General features: G+C 37.9%; 1 protein-coding gene across 1 annotated transcript in view; it reads left to right on the forward strand.

The window, feature by feature from the left end:
* The window catches only part of ROS1 (ROS proto-oncogene 1, receptor tyrosine kinase), a 118,267-nt gene that overhangs the window by 52,895 nt on the left and 47,294 nt on the right, over positions 1–18,078 (forward strand). Inside the window, 9 exon segments of the mRNA XM_057489314.1 lie at positions 760–1,019; positions 2,901–2,964; positions 3,269–3,471; positions 5,020–5,143; positions 5,146–5,224; positions 6,043–6,329; positions 9,188–9,364; positions 10,733–10,735; positions 16,683–16,882. Coding sequence (XP_057345297.1) covers positions 760–1,019; positions 2,901–2,964; positions 3,269–3,471; positions 5,020–5,143; positions 5,146–5,224; positions 6,043–6,329; positions 9,188–9,364; positions 10,733–10,735; positions 16,683–16,882 — 1,397 coding nt within the window.

Raw genomic sequence — 18,078 nt, forward strand, 5'->3', positions numbered from 1 at the left:
ATAGAAGGCCTTTGGGGATCAGAAACTTCAGCTGGGTCTGGAGGGATGAAGCAAGGAGAGGTAACCCATACACTACACTGTATGAAGGCCTGGAGCTCAGGTGGGAGTGCTGAGCATTAAGAAGCAATGTGATTCGAGTGGGGGACTGAGAAGACTTGCCGAGGAGTCCTAAAAAGGAAGATGGATGCCTTGGGTGGCATGTCCCTTAGAGATCAGGCAGGGGAGTTTCTCTTGATTAAGAGAGAGAGAAACATGAATTAAAGGACTGAGAGACACTGAATTGCTTGGCTCGGCTCTGGAAAGAGAATGGCAACCTCCAAATCCTACTCTTTGGGTACTTACTGCCTCTTGGGAGGGTTCAGGGTGAGAGGTCCTGGATCCCTAGTACTCTGCACTTCACACGCTGAGACAGCTGACAGCTGGGCACAGCTACCGCCTGCCTTCTGGTGACTGCCACTTAGACCTCCAGTTAAGTCACTCTCAAGATGAGAGTAAATACTGCATTTAAAAGAACAAGAAAGATGTGTTTCAGTGGTAGTAAGGGGGATTTATGTGGGAAATAAGGAAGATTCGCCGAGATATCAGGACAGGTTTCTGAAGAAATCTCTGGAACATTCTCTCCTGAAGATCTTTAAGAACAAGATAAGAATACCTTAAAACTGTCTGGAATAAGAATTATTTATCACTAGTTTCCCCATCATGAGTGGTAAAAATCAACCTTATATTCTGTTCTGGCCTATCTGTGTCTCTGCTTTCCAGTTCCATCAGCACCAGAGAATCCCAGAATATTTATATTACCAAGTGGAAAATATCACAAGAATGAAGCTGTGGTGGAATTTAGATGGAATAAGCCTAAGCATGAAAATGGTGTGTTAACACGACTCGAAATTATCTATCAGATATCCAATCAAAGAGACACAAACAAAACATTTGATGACTGGATTGCCGTCAGTGTCACTTCCTCACTGATGTCTTTTCAACTTGAGGGTGTGAGTTCTGGGTACACTGTTGCTTTCCAGGTATGAATGAAAACAGGGATATGGGGGTCTTAATAGTGCAAACAGAAGGTTGATTGAAGAACTCACTTAAGAATTTTGCCACTCTGTCAATAATTTGAGGTCTACTGTGATCACAGAGTTCAACTGGGCAGCAAAGGGGCAGAAAGGAGAGGGGACAGTTAGGATAAGGGACATGGGGCATCTTGACGATGTTTGTGCTTTAAGAGAACAAACCATTCTTTTTTCATGTGATCGCTATAGGCCGTGGACCATGGTAAGTCTTTTTATATTCATTATCTCCTTTGATCATCATACTGTCTGTGAAGAAAAAACCATGTCCCTTCCTGGCTGTGTCAATGAATTACCAAAGTTGCATGGCTAGGAAGTATGTGAATCATCCGGATGCCCCACTGTGGAGTTACCAATGGAAACAGAAGCTGAGGGTCTAGGTAGCTGACATCTCGCAGCTGTCACCTGGCTGCTGACTGAGGAGAAAGTCAGAGGAGTCAAGAATAAAGAGCTAAGTCAGAGAATAGGAGTCAAGAATAAAGTGCCTGCCCATTTTCACATTTTTAAATTTAATATGAAATACCTTTCCACCTAGGATAGATAATTGAAGATTTTCGTATCCTCATTAAATACCAGGTTGGTTGATAATCTACATATTTAGAGTTATTTCCTATTTCCTTTTGGGGAAGATAATGTTTTAGAGAGTGTTTTAGAGACTTGAGTTTCCTAAGGATGTTTTCTTTTTGTAAAATGATAATTTAAGAACTATTTTGATAATATATGAGGTTTACATATACTAATCAAAGAAGTTGTACCTAAAAGTCAAAGATAATACACCTTTCTGTTTGTTAAGAATTATGTATGTTCTGGTTAAATAAATATTCTGGTTAAGCATGTCTGTCTATATATATATACAGTCACCACAGAACAGTGCAAAGTGATATGCATGAATATGTGTGAGTTTCATTTAACATGGTTCCATGCAAAGTGAACACTGCTTGATATGTATATGCACCATGATACACCACCCCAATATACAGATAGTAATACATAGAATATAGTAAAGTATATTTAATGCTTGAATCATAATAAAAATACTGTTTTGGTGATTAAGAGAGCACTTGAGAATCTATTTCTGAGCCCATAATTATGTATGTAATTTTTCTTTATAGGTTGTTGTATGTATACAGTGTTTGAGAATGGAAATGACTTACTGCACAATGAAAGACATCTAATAAACATTTATTTTTAAAAAACTTTGTTCTTAGAATACGGTGGGGCACAGAGGGAAGATAGTATACAGACTTGGAGGACTTGGTTTTTATGCCAGTTTCTACATGTGTCATTGTGGATGAGTTACCATATTTGTCCAGTTTCTACTCTCAGTAGTTGTGAGGATCAAAAAGAAAGAATGTGTGTAAAAGTTGTCTGAAATCTGCAATTCATTTTCAAATACAAGGTTTAACTATAATTTTCTTTTTATAAATCTCCCTTTTAAAAGTACAGTACATTTAGTTAATTGAAGCTTCTAGTTGTTGATTTCATGATAAGTGGAAGTTTACCATAATCTGTATAATTCTGTTTGTTAAATGTTCTATTCAATTTAATTTTGGAAATAACTTAAAACCTTTTTTAGAAATTCAAATCTTTTGCAATAGAGATTTAAGCCATTTGCTTTGTACTTTTCTAGACAAAAAAAACCTACCAACATGAATATGGGACAGTATTTTTCCTCTTAGTGACTTATTGCTATATACTTATATGTAAATAACTATTTGAAGCTATTCACAATGTATATCAGAATTATGAAATGAAACATTCAATAAGTGTTCAGCCTCAGAGCTTAATATTGTCACGAGGACACTGTGAATGCCACTTTGTGTCTTTCTTTAGGTTCGAGTCTTTACATCTAAAGGACCTGGACCATTTTCTGACATTGTAAAGTCCAAAACATCAGGTATTTATTATCTAAAACAATTTGTGTTTTAAAAAACATTTTTGACCCTTGGTATTCTTAGGGATATGAATTCTGTCTCTGAGCTGAAGTTTAAGTCAGAGTGATCAATTTTTGTTATCACCGAACACGCTTCCAACAAATTTAGGCTTAGAGAGCCTACACAGTCTCAGCTGAGACTCTGGCATAGCAGATGGATCCAAAGGAGACTCATAGATTGCAAAATGGCCTGATACTAAATCAAGGGATTTTGCTGAACTGAAGGTATTTTTCTCATGCATGTTATCTACTTGTCTTTTGTTTTCAGAAATCAACCCATTTCCATACCTCATAACTCTTCTGGGCAACAAGATTGTTTTGTTAGATGTGGATCAAAATCAGGTTGTATGGACATTTTTAGCAGGAAGAGACATCAATGCCATGGGCTACACAGCTGATGATGCAATGGGGTATTATGCACAAGGAGACTCACTCTGCCTTCTGAGCATGCACAATAGGTCCAGCTCTGAGGTATTTCACCATGTGATTCTTTTGAAAGGAAGGAAGTGAAGCATTTGCCTATCACACTACCCTATAATTACAATTAATGGCCAGTGGTTGAGCCAGTACAATTAAAATGGTGGAAAAGGACCCGTGTTGTGTAATATTTAGTCACAAATGAATACAGATTAGATTTTAGGCAAATGTTGTTCTGAACTAATTTAGCAAACACTTATCAGATTTAAAGCAGTGTGTTTGTTCCTAGGATAGAGGTAAAAAAAAATACTCCAGAGTCCTTGAACAAACCCATTGTAGTATTAATCTAACATGGGAAGATGGTATTGTGTAGTGATTAAGAGGGTGAGCTTTGGAATCTGACAACCTAGAATTTAGTTCTGGCACCACCACTCATTAGATCTGTGACCACTGGCCAGTTATTTAAGCTCTATGGTTATGTAATACCTCATCATGGGGTTCTTGTGAAGATTACATGAAACAATCCACGGAAGGCACTTAGCACAATGCCTGGCATGTGGTAGGTATTCACTGAATGTTAGCTAGTGGAATAGACAGACAGAAAACAGTGTAAGTGCTCTGCTCAGGGCAGGATGCAGCAGAATCCCAGAGAGTGGATGCTTAATGCAGGTTGGAGCTGTGGTGGCGGTGTGGTGGTAAAATGGAAAGATATCTTGGGTGCAAAGAAGATGGACAGGTGAAGGTGGAGGGAAGCTGAAGCAGTAGCAAGTGAAAAGGCAGGGAAATGAGCCATAGAGTGTTCAGGGAGCTATAAATAGCAGGAGCTTGGAGTGGAAGTTGGGGGTGAGGGTGGAGTAAGGCAGGTGACAAAACTGGAGTGGTAGGCATGAGGCTGAATATAGTGGGCCTCCTTTACTGAGCTAAAGAGTCAGGTGTCAATTTTGAAGCCAACATCAAGACATTAATTAAATTTAGTGGGTCATTAACATGATCAAGTTGTGAAAGACCTCTCAGTTAGCAGTCTGAATAATGATTTAGAGAAGGTTAAGTCTGAGACAGGAGGCGATCACAGAAATCCAGACAGGAAATGAGATGGAATGCGTTGAGTAAGAGGGCAATTGCAGAGATATTTAAAATAGGACTAATTCACTATGGGTAGTTGTGGGAAGGCAAAGTCAAGGATGAACCACATTTGTCAGGATTGTTCCTCAGATGAGTGTTGGACATCCATAAAAATATAAAATGCAGGGGAGCGAAAGGGTGATGAGTTTCATTTTCTGGGATCATTCATATGGAGATGTTCAGTAGGCAGTTTGATGTTTGGATCAGTAACTCAACGACAGATGTTGCCCAAAGACGTGGATCTGATGTCTTTAGCCTATGGATAACAGTTGAAGCCCTGATGGTTGGAATTAACCAGGGAGAATGGTACAGTGCGAGAAGAGGGCCGGTGTCCTTGTGGTGCATGGTCCGTGACTACGAGAGTTCTGGGTTACAAAGGAGAAGTGCAGTAGATAAGTAATATGTGAATTACAGAGAAGTCCTCAAGTTTGAAAAAAATAACCACTGTCTCCTTGTCTGTGTTTTCTATATACTGTTAAGATTTTCCAAGATGCACTGATTTTTGGTATCAAAATTATTACAATTGACTGGATTTCAAGGCACCTGTACTTTGTGCTGAAAGAGTCACAAAGTGGAATGGAAATATTTGATGTAGATCTTGAACACAGGTGAAATATGCCAGAAAGCTGAAGATTTGCAATAAAAATTCAACAATAATTTCTTTTTCTGTATATCCTCTTTTAAGGTATGTGAAATGTGAGTATCTGTTTCTTTTGTGATGAAATAGAGTCATACTTCATGTAACATCTTTGGCTTAATGTTACAAGTCATTGGTGGGAAAGTAAGATGCTTAGGGTTATTGACTCACTATAGTAACATATGGTAAATAATTCTACATAAAAATTTGCACAACTACAAATTAGGTTAACTACCACAGGAAACCAAAACAGATTTTCATACCAGTGAATCTAATAATATCCTTCCTTGGTAAGGACTAGGAGCCTGCGGCAGTGACAGAACAAGAGCAGCAGACAGGCCGACTGCTCTGCACAGCAAAAGCTATTCTGGGCTTTAATTCATGTTCTCATAAGATGAGTTTTAAGGCCTTTATTCAACAACTGAGTAGCAGTTTCTCAGACTGGAAAGATAGTTTGTTTGAGCCATAAGCAAGGTTATAATCTCTTCTGAAACTAGATTGTTAAGCGGTGTAAGAAGCAGAAACAAACTTGAGAGGAGGGAAATGAAGATGGGTGTTGATGAAAAGTATGCAAATATATTTCATATTTATAGCCATTAATAAGCTTTTTTATATCATGCTTAAGTTTTTTAGAATTCAAGGGCTTAGTTGTAAATACATTTATTGAGAAACCACTGGAAAATACTACAAATTAGACTTGTGACCTCTTCCGTCTCAGAAGAAGGTTATTGGACACCCAGGCATGTTCTTTATAAAGGCTGCATTTGTCCCCTGAAGTCATTAGGAATGATTGATCTTCATTAGAAACTAATATTTGCAATGATATGTTTTACTTATTAAGCTGGAGGATTTTTTCCCCCCTATAGTCGCCTGTATTGGACAGAAGTTTCAGATTTTGGCTGTCAGATGTTCTACTACAGTATGATCAACCAGACCTTGCATCGCATTCTTCAGCCCACAGCCACCAGCCATCCAGGTGGAAGGAGCCAATGTTTTTGCAATGTGACTGAATATGAGTTAAGTGGAGCAATAACTATTGATACATCTGACCTAAAGAAGCCACTGATGTTCTTTGTCAAAGGGCAAGAGATCTGGGCCACAGATCTGGAAGGATGTCAATGTTGGCAAGTTAGCAGGGTGCCTACTCTGCTTGGTAAGGTATCCAAGTGTGTACATAGATCCTCATTAGTAATGGCAGCCCCTCCTGTTTCATTAAAAAGGGCTTCCATCCCATATATATTCAGAAGAATAACACATGGTATTTGCTTTGAACCATGCCAAATGTTCTTACAGAATTCAAACTGGCTGTTTTCCAGGTAAATAGCATATAGGCATTCATGAAACTTTTTAGATCTGTATGTGTGTGGTGTGTGTTGGGGGCTGTTATTTTATAAATAACAGTAGAGCTACAATTTATTAAGCTTAACTGTGTATTCTAAGCATGCTACTAAATGCATTGTTCCATTTAATCCTCAAAAGACCTCAGCAAAGTTGATACTAGTAACCTCACTTTACAGATGAGAAAACTAAGTCTAAGAAAGGCAAATAATTTGTCCAAAGGGCCACAGTTAGTTAGTAGAGGAGCTGGGGTTTTGAAACTGGGCCTAACTACAATATCCTTGATCTACCACCAGTACCCTATTTTGTTTCCATTTTGATGATCCCATTGACTCCACATTCAGTATGAGTTGGTCAATACTTAATAGGTCTACCTGTTGAAAGTCACATGCCTGGGGAGGAAATATTTGAAAGTCAAAAGTGATTTGAAAATCTCCTAAGTAGGAGTATGCAACAGAAAACAAATGTACTGTAAATACCTCCATATATTCTTAAGAGTCTGCTCTTAAGAGATACAGTACAGTAATTGCTTTTCAATAGAATGACTGCTAGTCACATGTGGTAATTAAAGTTTAAATTAATTAAAATTAAAAATTGAATTCTTCAGTTACTTTAGCCACCTTCTAAGCACTCAAAAACCACAAGTGGCTAGTGGTTACTGTATTAGGCAGCATAGATATAAAATATTTCCATCATCACAAATGCCATTGGTCATTACTGGTCTGTATAGTGAAGCTTTGAAATTGCGAATGTGTGTGTGGATGTGAGTGGGTCTGTCTGTGTGTGTTAGAACTGCACATATGGTTTTGTTGACATGTCACCTTGAGCCTTTTAGAAACAATTCCAATGTATTTTCAATAGGCTTTAGCCTAGAGATATTTTGAACTTCCCTTATTAGGGGAATCCTTTGTTTCTGCTGAATCTGCAACAAAGACTCCATAACTGAGCTTTTGGTTAAGCTCCTCTGAGCCCTTTCAGCAGCGAGGCCTCAGCCTTGGCCTTCCCTGTCCATCCTTGCTGAGTCCAGCTTTAGAGAGAATTCTGCCAAATTCATTTAGAGATAATCCCTTGCTCTTGTATCTGATCAAATTCTTCATCCTCCACCCCTGATGTGCTTGGCTTGCTTTTCGCAAAATTTCTATGGGGCCAGTTTAGCGGGAATCTTTCTACCTTTGATGTCTCCGCTTAGCACTTTTCTCTCCACTAACCCCGCTAACTGCTTGTTGGCTATGAATCCCCTGCTGTCTTTGTTGTGTTTGGAGTTAAGCATATTTCTCTTTCCTGTTGGTAATATTGCAATAGTCTTGACTAAAGTCTTCTTCATCATTTAAACTAGTGTCAGAATAATTTTTCTTTAACATCTGATACACAAAAATTATCTAATGGGCCATTATCTTATAGATATAGAACTGCTGAGTATTTCATGAATCCATAATTGAAAACTATAACCCTAAAATTAGAAAATTAGAATTATTTTAGAGAGTATTTAGCTGACATGATATTGGAAGAAATTCCTTCTACAAAACCAGCCTTGCTTGAACACCTATAAAAAGTATACTACTTTATAAAGAAGTCTGTTTAATTTTTTGGACAAGTCTTAATATTAGAATTTTCCCTTTTTATTTAGCCGAAGATTTCCCCCCATTTTCCCCATTCATTAAGCTGAGCTCTGGCCTCTAAATTTAAAAAGAATAAATCAATCACTTTCTACACGGTAACCATTCAGCCATGTAGAGACAGCTGTCAGAGCCCATCCTAAGCATTTCCTGTAGAGGAAAACTTCAAGTATCTCTAACTACTCTTCAGGTGATGTGGCTTCTAGATCTTTCTTTGTCCTAGTCACCATCTTGTGGTTTTACTCCAGCTGCTTAATATCCTCTTCAATGTCACCCCCCTAATGACTCTGTGCTCTTCATGTGTTCTGGTCAGTACAGGGGCCTCTGGTCTCTTCTTTTACTGCAGCTAAAAGTGGCAGCAGGTCTTGGGGCTGCCTGCCATTTGAAAACCCATAGCCTTTTTCATGTCAACTATTGTTAAGCCAGATTTCTTTCATTTGTTATTTATAGAATTGATTTTAAACTTGAATTTAAGATGTTATTTTGTTCTTATTAAATTGTAATCCATTTTCTGATTCTGTTTTGATAGGTTTGAATTTCAGGTCAGTGACTGAATGTACTAGTGACAGTAAGAACCATGTTATCTGTATATTTGATAAATATGTTTACTATGTATTCATTCCAAATATTTGATAAAAATATTGAGCAAGGCACTGAGCCCTGGACTTATCTTCTAATACCTCCTTTCAGATAGGCATTGTTTAACATGGAGTCACACAGACAAGTTGTAGATCCTGGCTCTACTTTTTATTAAACTGTGTGGCCTTGAGGTAATTATTTAACTCCTCCAAGTGTCAGTTTCTACTTCCCCAAAATGAGGCTAATAATAATAGTATTTACCTTATTGGCTTGATATGGAGCTAAAATGAGAAAATATCTGTAAAATCCTTATCCTAATGACATAAAAAGGGTTATCTTTTTCCTATTGAAATAATGGAAAGACTCAAAATTTAGCAGCTATGTTACAGAAAAAGGATTTTATGTATTGTTCAGAGTAGATGCCTAAGATATGCAATCTTTTTCTTTATGTTCTATATTTTGTAATTTGCATTGGCAGGAAAAACAGTTGGTAGCTTAACTGTGAATGGGGAATTTCTACATTGGATCTCCACAGCAAAGGATAGCTCACAGATTTATCAGGCAAAGAAAAACAATGGGGCCACCTTCTCCCAGGTGAAGGCACTAGCGAGTAAGCATATCTTGGCTTGCAGTTCAGTTCTTCAGCCTTTTCCAGGTAATAAAGTCACATTCTTGTTTTTTTTGTTTTTGGCTATAATTCCTTTTTTTAAAAAATTCATTTTATTATCATTAATCTACAATTACATGAAGAACATTATGGTTACTAGACTCCCCTCTTCACCAAGTCCCCCGCCACAAACCCCATTACAGTCACTGTCCATCAGCATAGTAAGATGCTGTAGACTCACTACTTGTCTTCTCTGTGTTGCATATCCCTCCCTATGCCCCCCCACATTATACATGCTAATTGTAAGGCCCCCTTTCTTTTTCTCTGCCCTTATCCCTCCCATCCCACCCCTCCTGCCCAGTCCCTTTCCCTTTGGTAACTGTTAGTCCATTCTTGGGTTCTGTGATTTTGCTGCTGTTTCGTTCCTTCAGTTTGTCTTTGTTCTTATACTCCACATATGAGTGAAATCATTTGGTACTTGTCTTTCTCCGCCTGGCTTATTTCACTGAGCATAATACCCTCTAGCTCCGTCCATGTTGTTGCAAATGGAAGGATTTGTTTTCTTCTTAAGGTTGAATAATATTCCATTTTGTGTATGTACTACATCTTCTTTATCCATTCATCTATTGATGGACACTTAGGTTGCTTCCATTTCTTGACTATTGTAAATAGTGCTGTGATAAACACAGGGGTGCATCTGTCTTTTTCAAACTGGGCTGCTGCATTCTTAGGGTAAATTCCTAGAAGTGGAATTCCTGGGTCAAATGGTATTTCTATTTTGAGCTTTTTGAGGAACCTCCATACTTTCTTCCACAATGGTTGAACTAATTTGCATTCCCACCAGCAGTGTAGGAGGGTTCCCCTTTCTCCACAACCTCACCAACATTTGTTGTTGTTTGTCTTTTGGATGGTGGCCATCCTTACTGGTGTGAGATGATATCTTATTGTGGTTTTAATTTGCATTTCTCTGATAACTAGCAATGTGGAGCATCTTTTCATGTGTCTGCTGGCCATCTGAATTTCTTCTTTGGAGAACTGTCTGTTCAGCTCCTCTGCCCATTTTTTAATTGGACTATTAACTTTTTGTTTGTTGAGGTGCGTGAGCTCTTTATATATTTTGGAGGTCAACCCTTTATTGGATCTGTCATTGATGAATATATTATCCCATACTGTAGGGTATCTTTTTGTTTTATTGATGGTGTCCTTTGCTGTACAGAAGCTTTTCAGCTTGATATAGTCTCACTTGTTCATTTTTGCTTTCGTTTACCTTGCCCGGGGAGATATGTTCATGAAGAAGTTGCTCATGTTTATGTCCAAGAGATTTTTGCCTATAGTTTTTTCTATGAGTTTTATGGTTTCATGACTTACATTCAGATCTTTGATTCATTTCGAATTTACTTTTGTGTATGTTGTTAGACAGTGATCCAGTTTCATTCTCTTACATGTAGCTGTTCAGTTTTGCCAGCACCATCTGTTGAAGAGACTGTCATTTCCCCATTGTATGTTCTTGGCTCCTTTATCATATATTAATTGACCATATATGTTTGGGTTAATATCTGTGGTCTCTATTCTGTTCCACTGGTCTGTGGCTCTGTTCTTGTGCCAGTACCAAACTGTCTTGACTACTGTGGCTCTGTAGTAGAGCTTGAAGTTGGGGAGTGAGATCCTCCCCACTTTATTCTTCCTTCTCAGGATTGCTTTGGCTATTTGGGGTCTTTGGTGTTTCCATATGAATTTTTGAACAATTTGTTCCAGTTCATTGAAGAATGTTGCTGGTAGTTTCATAGGGATTGCATCAAATCTGTATATTGCTTTGGGCAAGATGGCCATTTTGATGATATTAATTCTTCCTAGCCAAGAGCATGGGATGAGTTTCCATTTGTTAGTGTCCTCTTTAATTTCTCTTAAGAGTGTCTTATAGTTTTCAGAGTATAGGTCTTTCACTTCCTTGGTAAGGCTTATTCCTAAGTATTTTATTCTTTTTGATGCTATTGTGAATGGAATTGTTTTTCTGATTTTTCTATCTATTAGTTCATTGTTAGTGTACAGGAAAGCCACAGATTTCTGTGTGTTAATTTTGTATCCTGCAAATTTGCTGTATTCCGATATCAGTTCTAGCAGTTTTGAAGTGGAGTCTTCAGGGTTTTTTATGTACAATATCATGTCATTTGCAAATAGTGACAGTTTGACTTCTTCTTTACCAATTTGGATTCCTTGTATTTCTTTGTTTTGTCTAATTGCCGTGGCTAGGACCTCCAGTACTATGTTGAATAACAGTGGGGAGAGTGGGCATCCCTGTCTTGTTCCCGATCTCAGAGGAACAGCTTTTAGCCTCTCACTGTTCAGTATGATGTTGGCTGTGGGTTTATCATATATGGCCTTTATTATGTTGAGGTACTTGCTCTCTATACCCATTTTGCTGAGAGTTTTTATCATGAATGGATGTTGAATTTTGTCGAATGCTTTTTCAGCATCTATGGAGATGATCATGTGGTTTTTGTCCTTCCTTTTGTTTATGTGGTGGATGATGTTGATGGATTTTCAAATGTTGTGCCATCCTTGCATCCCTGGGATGAATCCCACTTGGTCGTGGTGTATGATCCGTTTGATATATTTTTGAATTCGGTTTGCTAATATATTATTGAGTATTTTTGCATCTACATTCATTAGGGATATTGGTGTAATTTTCTTTTTTGGTGGAGTCTTTGCCTGGTTTTGGTATTAGGGTGATGTTGCCTTCATAGAATGAGTTTGGGAGTATTCCCTCCTCTTCTATTTTTTGGAAAACTTTAAGGAGAATGGCTATTTTATCTTCTCTGTATGTCTGATAAAATTCCAAGGTAAATCCATCTGGCCCGGGGAATTTTTTCTTGGGTAGTTTTTTGATTACCACTTCAATTTCTTTGCTGGTAATTGATTTGTTTAGATTTTGTGTTTCTTCCTTGTTCAGTCTTGGAAGGTTGTTTTTTTCTAGGAAGTTGTCCATTTCTTCTAGGTTTTCCAGCTTGTTAGCATACAGGTTTTCATGGTAGTCTTTAATAATTCTTTTTATTTCTGTGGACTCTGTCATGATTGTTCCTTTCTCATTTCTGATTCTGTTGATGTGTGTTGATTCTCTTTGTCTCTTAATAAGTCTGGCTAGAGGCTTATCTATTTTGTTTATTTTCTCAAAGAACCAGCTCTTGGTTTCATTGATTTTTTGTATTGTTTTATTCTTCTCAATTTTGTTTATTTCTTCTCTGATCTTTATTATGTCCCTCCTTCTGCTGACTTTAGGCCTCAATTTTTCTTCTTTTTCCAGTTTCAATAATTGTGATGTTAGACTATTCATTTGGGATTTTCTTGCTTCTTAAGGTATGCCTGGATTGCTATATACTTTCCTCTTAAGATTGCCTTGGCTGCGTCCCACAGAAATTGGGGCTTTGTGTTGTTGTTGTCATTTATTTCCATATATTGCTGGATCTCCATTTTAATTTGGTTGTTGATCTATTGACTATTTAGGAGCATGTTGTTAAGCCTCCATGTGTTTGTGAGCCTTTTTGCTTTCTTTGTACAATTTATTTCTAGTTTTATACCTTTGTGGTCTGAAAAGTTGGTTTGTAGAATTTCAATCTTTTGGAATTTACTGAGGCTCTTTTTGTGGCCTAGTATGTGGTCTATTCTGGAGAATGTTCCATGTGCACTTGAGAAGAATGTGTATCCTGTTGCTTTTGGGTGTAGAGTTCTATAGATGTCTATTAGGTCCATCTGTTCTAGTGCGTTGTTCAGTGCCTCTGTGTCCTTACTTATTTTCTGTCCGGTAGATCTGTCCTTTGGAGTGAATGGTGTGTTGAAGTCTCCTAAAATGAATGCATTGCATTCTTTTCCCTCCTTTAGTTCTGTTAGTATTTGTTTCATATACGCTGGTGCTCCTGTGTTGAGTGCATATATATTTATAATGGTTATATCCTCTTGTTGGACTGACCACTTTATCATTATGTTATGTCCTTCTTCATCTCTTGTTACTTTCTTTGTTTTGAAGTCTATTTCGTCTGATACTAGTATTGCAACACCTGCTTTTTTCTCCCTGTTGTTTGCATGAAATATGTTTTTCCATCCCTTGACTTTTAGTCTGTGCATATCTTTGGGTTTGAGGTAAGTCTCTTGTAAGCAGCATATTGATGGGTCTTGATTTTTTATCCATTCAGTGACTCTATGTCTTTTGATTGGTGCATTCAGTCCATTTACATTTAGGGTGATTATCGATAGGTATGTACTTATTGCCATTTCAGGCTTTAGATTTGTGATTACCAAAGGCTCCAGGTTACTTTCCTTACTATCTAAGAGTCTAACTTAACTCACTTAGTATGCTGTTACAAGCACAGTCTAAAGGTTCTTTTCTATTTCTCCTCCTTTTTCTTCCTCATTCATTCTTTATATATTAGGTATCAAATTCTGTACTTTTTGTCTATCCCTTGATTGACATTGGGGATAGTCAATTTAATTTTGCATTTACTTTGTAATTAGCTGTTCTAATTTCTTTACTGTGGTTTTATTACCTCTGGTGACAGCTATTGAAACTTAGGAACACTTCCATCTATAGCAGTCCCTCCATAATAGACTGTAGAGATGGTTTGTGGGAGGTAAATTCTCTCAGCTTTTGCTTATCTGGAAATTGTTTAATCCTCCTTCAAATTTAAATGATGATCTTGCCAGATAAAGTAATCTTGGTTCCAGGCCCTTCTGCTTCATGGCATTAAATACATCATGCCACTCCCCTCTGGCCTGTAAGGTTTCTGCTGAGAAGTCTGATGTTTGCCTGATGGGCTTTCCTTTGTATGTGATCTCATTTCTGTCTCTGGCTGCTTTTAACAGTCTGTCCTTATCCTTGATCTTTCCCATTTTAATTACTATGTGTCTTGGTGTTGTCTTCCTTGGGTCCCTTGTGTAGGGGATCTGTGGATCTCCATGGCCTTACAGACTATGTCCTTCCCCAGATTGGGGAAGTTTTCAGCAACTACCTCCTCAAAGACACTTTCTATCCCTTTCTGTCTCTCTCTTCTTCTTCTGGTATCCCTCTAATGCAAATATTGTTCCGCTTGGATTGGTCACACAGTTCTCTCAATATTCTTTCATTTTTAGAGATTCTTTTTTGTCTCTGTGCCTCAGGTTCTTTGTATTCCTCTTCTCTAGTTTCTATGTCATTTATTGTCTCCTCCACCATATCCAACCTGCTTTTAATACCCTCCATCATGCTCTTCAACAATTGGATCTCCAACCTGAATTCATTCATTCTTAGATGTCTTTCCGTACCTCCATTAGAATGTTGGTGATTTTTATTATGAACTCCTTTTCAGGAAGAGTCATGAGGTCCATATCATTTAAATCTTTCTCGGGAGTCATATTAATAATTTTACTCTGGACAGGGTTCCTTTGGTGTTTCTTGTTTGTATATGGCGCCCTCTAGTGTCCAGAAGCTCTATTCTGGAGCTGCTCAGCCCCTGAAGCAATGTCGGGTGTTGCAGGAGAGCGGTACTGGTGCCTGGGGGTAGGAAAGAGCTGTTCCCCGCCTCACGGCTGCTGTGCCTGTCTCCACTGCCTGAGCCAGTGGGCCGGTCACACAGGTATAAATTTTTGTCCCAGAGCAGCTGGATATGGATCCCTGCTTTCCACAAGCGGCAGGAATGCCAGTCTCCCCAGGAACACTGCCTGTATTAACTTTCCAACCTGGTAGTCATGCGAGTATCATGAAAGCACCATGAAATGTAGGTTTGTGCTCCCAGAGCAGATCTCCGGAGCTAGGTATTCAGCAGTCCCAGGCCTTCCACTCCCTCCCTGCTCCGTTTGTCTTCCTCCCGCCGGTGAGCTGGGGTGGGGGGAGGGCTTGGGTCCCGCGGAGCCACAGCTCTGGTACGTTACCCCGTTTGGTGAGGTCTGCTCTTTTCTCCAGGTGTGTGCAGTCTGATGCTGTCCTCTTTCCTGTTGCTCTCTTAGGATTAGTTGCGCCAACTGTATTTTCTAATTGTATCCAGTTTTAGGAGGAAGCCTCTGTCTCTCTTCTCACGCTGCCGTCTTTAATCCTTACTAAAGTCACATTCTTAATCAGCTTGTACTCCAAGTTTAGGTTCAAAAATGTCTCATAATGTCCCCTTCTCCAGGCTGGTCTTTTGAGCCTTCCTTTGTGCACTCAGCATTGCTGCAAACTGTCAGGATTTGGTGCTCCCCCTGGACCACAACTTATCTGTCTGTATACACGACTCAGGGTGTGGTGCCCAACTTTAGACACAGAAAACCCTTGTCCTGTCATTCTATCGTCTGTTCTCTTTCCCTTTTCAGTCCAGTAATTTCCCCTCTTTTTTACTCCTCTGATGATATTTTAGAGCCCCCAGTGGTGTCAAAAAGTATTGCATATGATTTCAGGTCTTTTTTCAAGGTGAAGTGCCTTACACACATGTACATGTGTGCTACCATTTTAATCTTTTGTTTAATGTGTCACTTATGATATTTTTAAGTGTGCCCAACTCTATTTCACCATAAATGCTGTGGATTTTATTGTGCAGTTTTGTATAATGCAATGACTTTTAGGAATGATATGTCACATTACAGTAGGACAAATATCACAGTGTGGCAGAACTACATATTTTCTACTGAGAGTCATAGTTTAAGAAATTTGAAATCTAAAAACAAACAAACCAAACAGCATTATGTAGACTCATGGGTGACATTCAGCCCTACAGCAATTTCTTAGTTTTTCCTCCAGCTCTTTCTGCTATTAAAGTGACAATGTTGTTCTAAATTAAATATAACTCTCTAAAGAGGGACAGAAATGAATGAAACAAAGTTTATTTGCTTAAAGCACTTAGTTATAAAATATTAAAGTTATATATGAAACAAATGGAATTTATAAATTAGCCAAGTGCATATTTTGGTAAAATAATTCATTTTCCATTTTGAGTTATTTAAGAGATTTAAAAGTACATGCAATATCTGTTTGACATTGTACACACACACATGCAAACCCACATATCCCTAGATATAAAAAGTCTTGAACAACCATGAGTTTTCATTGAAAAATATGATCAATATGATACTTTATTACTTTCTTCAAAGTAAAAATAGGGTATTTTGCTACTGTCAGGTACATTATTCAGGGTAATTTAGCTCCATCTGCTGGAAATTTTAAGCAATTACCAGTTAACTCCATTTTTATGAGGCATTTAACATTTTCAAAGTGTAGGGAAAAATGTTTGTCTTTCTGTCCTGGATAATGTTTTCAACACTTCAATATATCATACCTTATCAGCTAAATAAAAATAAAAGATTATATTACCTTTATATCAAATGAATCTTCTGTTCTCTTATATTTAATTTTTCTTATTATTTAGAGAAGCATTTCTGTCTCTAGCTTCAGATATTGCAGAGCCAACTATACTTAACACCACTAACACCAGCCTCACCAACAGATTACCACCTGCCAGGACAAATCTCACGGGGTACGGCATCACCAGCCCTACTCCAACATACCTGGTTTATTACAAAGATGTTGAAGGAGGCAAAAACAGCTCTGAGTTGAAATATAGAATGCTGGTAAGATTGGAGCTGGTGGTCTGCGTCTTTTCACAAAATGCCTTTTTCGATATAAAATTCTCACAATTATGTCTTTTCTATATTATGTTCTGAAATGTACTGTTATGTTAACTTTTTAGTAGATTCATCAAAACATACTGTTATCTAGTCTTTTTGTCTGGGAAAAAGGCTCATGAAAGTGTATTAACTCTGACCAGTGGATTGCCACAATAACAGTTTCTGAGTGTCCTGAAAGAATGGGGGTCATTGCCCTCCCTGATTATCAAATTATTTCCAGAAAATGATACAGACTTGTTTTTGTGTCCTATCCAACAGATTACAGATTGAAGAGTAGCAAATACACTGGGCAGAAAGACCATTGCCACATACCTCTCCTCCATAGCATATATCTGATGTAAAAAATGTACACTGTATTTTTGTCTGTTATTTCCTATATGTTATGAAATGTGCAGGGACATGTTTTTATTCACTGTATTCCTAGCACCTATTTAGCATTATATAGGCATTCACCAGATACTTCTTGAATCAATAAATGAATTGGCATAATTAATTCCATCGTTAGCATTGGTGTTTTAATTGTTCTTGTGGTGGAATCATACATACCCAATATTTTTCTTTTTGCTTATTATTTAACCAAGTCAAAAGGTGAAATTGATCATCATCTACTAGAGGTTAAGCACTAAAAGCTTTGCCAGAAAATATGCCTCCTCTGTTTTGTTTATTTTAACTTTTCTTTGCACATTTCTAGGAATTCTTTTCAGAGTCAGATTGGATCATTTGGTTGTCCAAGATTGGGCTTGTGGCATTGGACACTTCTGTTATCAGAGATAATCTGTATTATTGTCTTTACATTGATTAATATGGGCTAAAGGCAGTAATTCGACACCTTGACTGCACATTGGAGCTTCTAAAATCTCTGGGTCCATGCTTCACCTCAGACCAACACAGTTAAGACTCTTGGGGCAGGACCCAGCATAAGTATTTTCTTAAAACTTCCCAGATGATTACAAAGTACAACCTGAGATGAAAGCCAGTTGGCTAAGGAAAGTCTTTTTCTGTCTTAAACTTCTTTTCTAAGAAGGATTAGATAATGTAGCTCAATCTTTTATCATATTCACTGTGTGTTCCATCCTTATAAGACCATCTTGCTGAATTTCTAGAGCAATGCTAATGAAATAGTGTCCTCTTTGGAGGAT

Source organism: Manis pentadactyla, chromosome 12 (assembly GCF_030020395.1).
Source record: "Manis pentadactyla isolate mManPen7 chromosome 12, mManPen7.hap1, whole genome shotgun sequence".
Taxonomy (NCBI): domain Eukaryota; kingdom Metazoa; phylum Chordata; class Mammalia; order Pholidota; family Manidae; genus Manis; species Manis pentadactyla.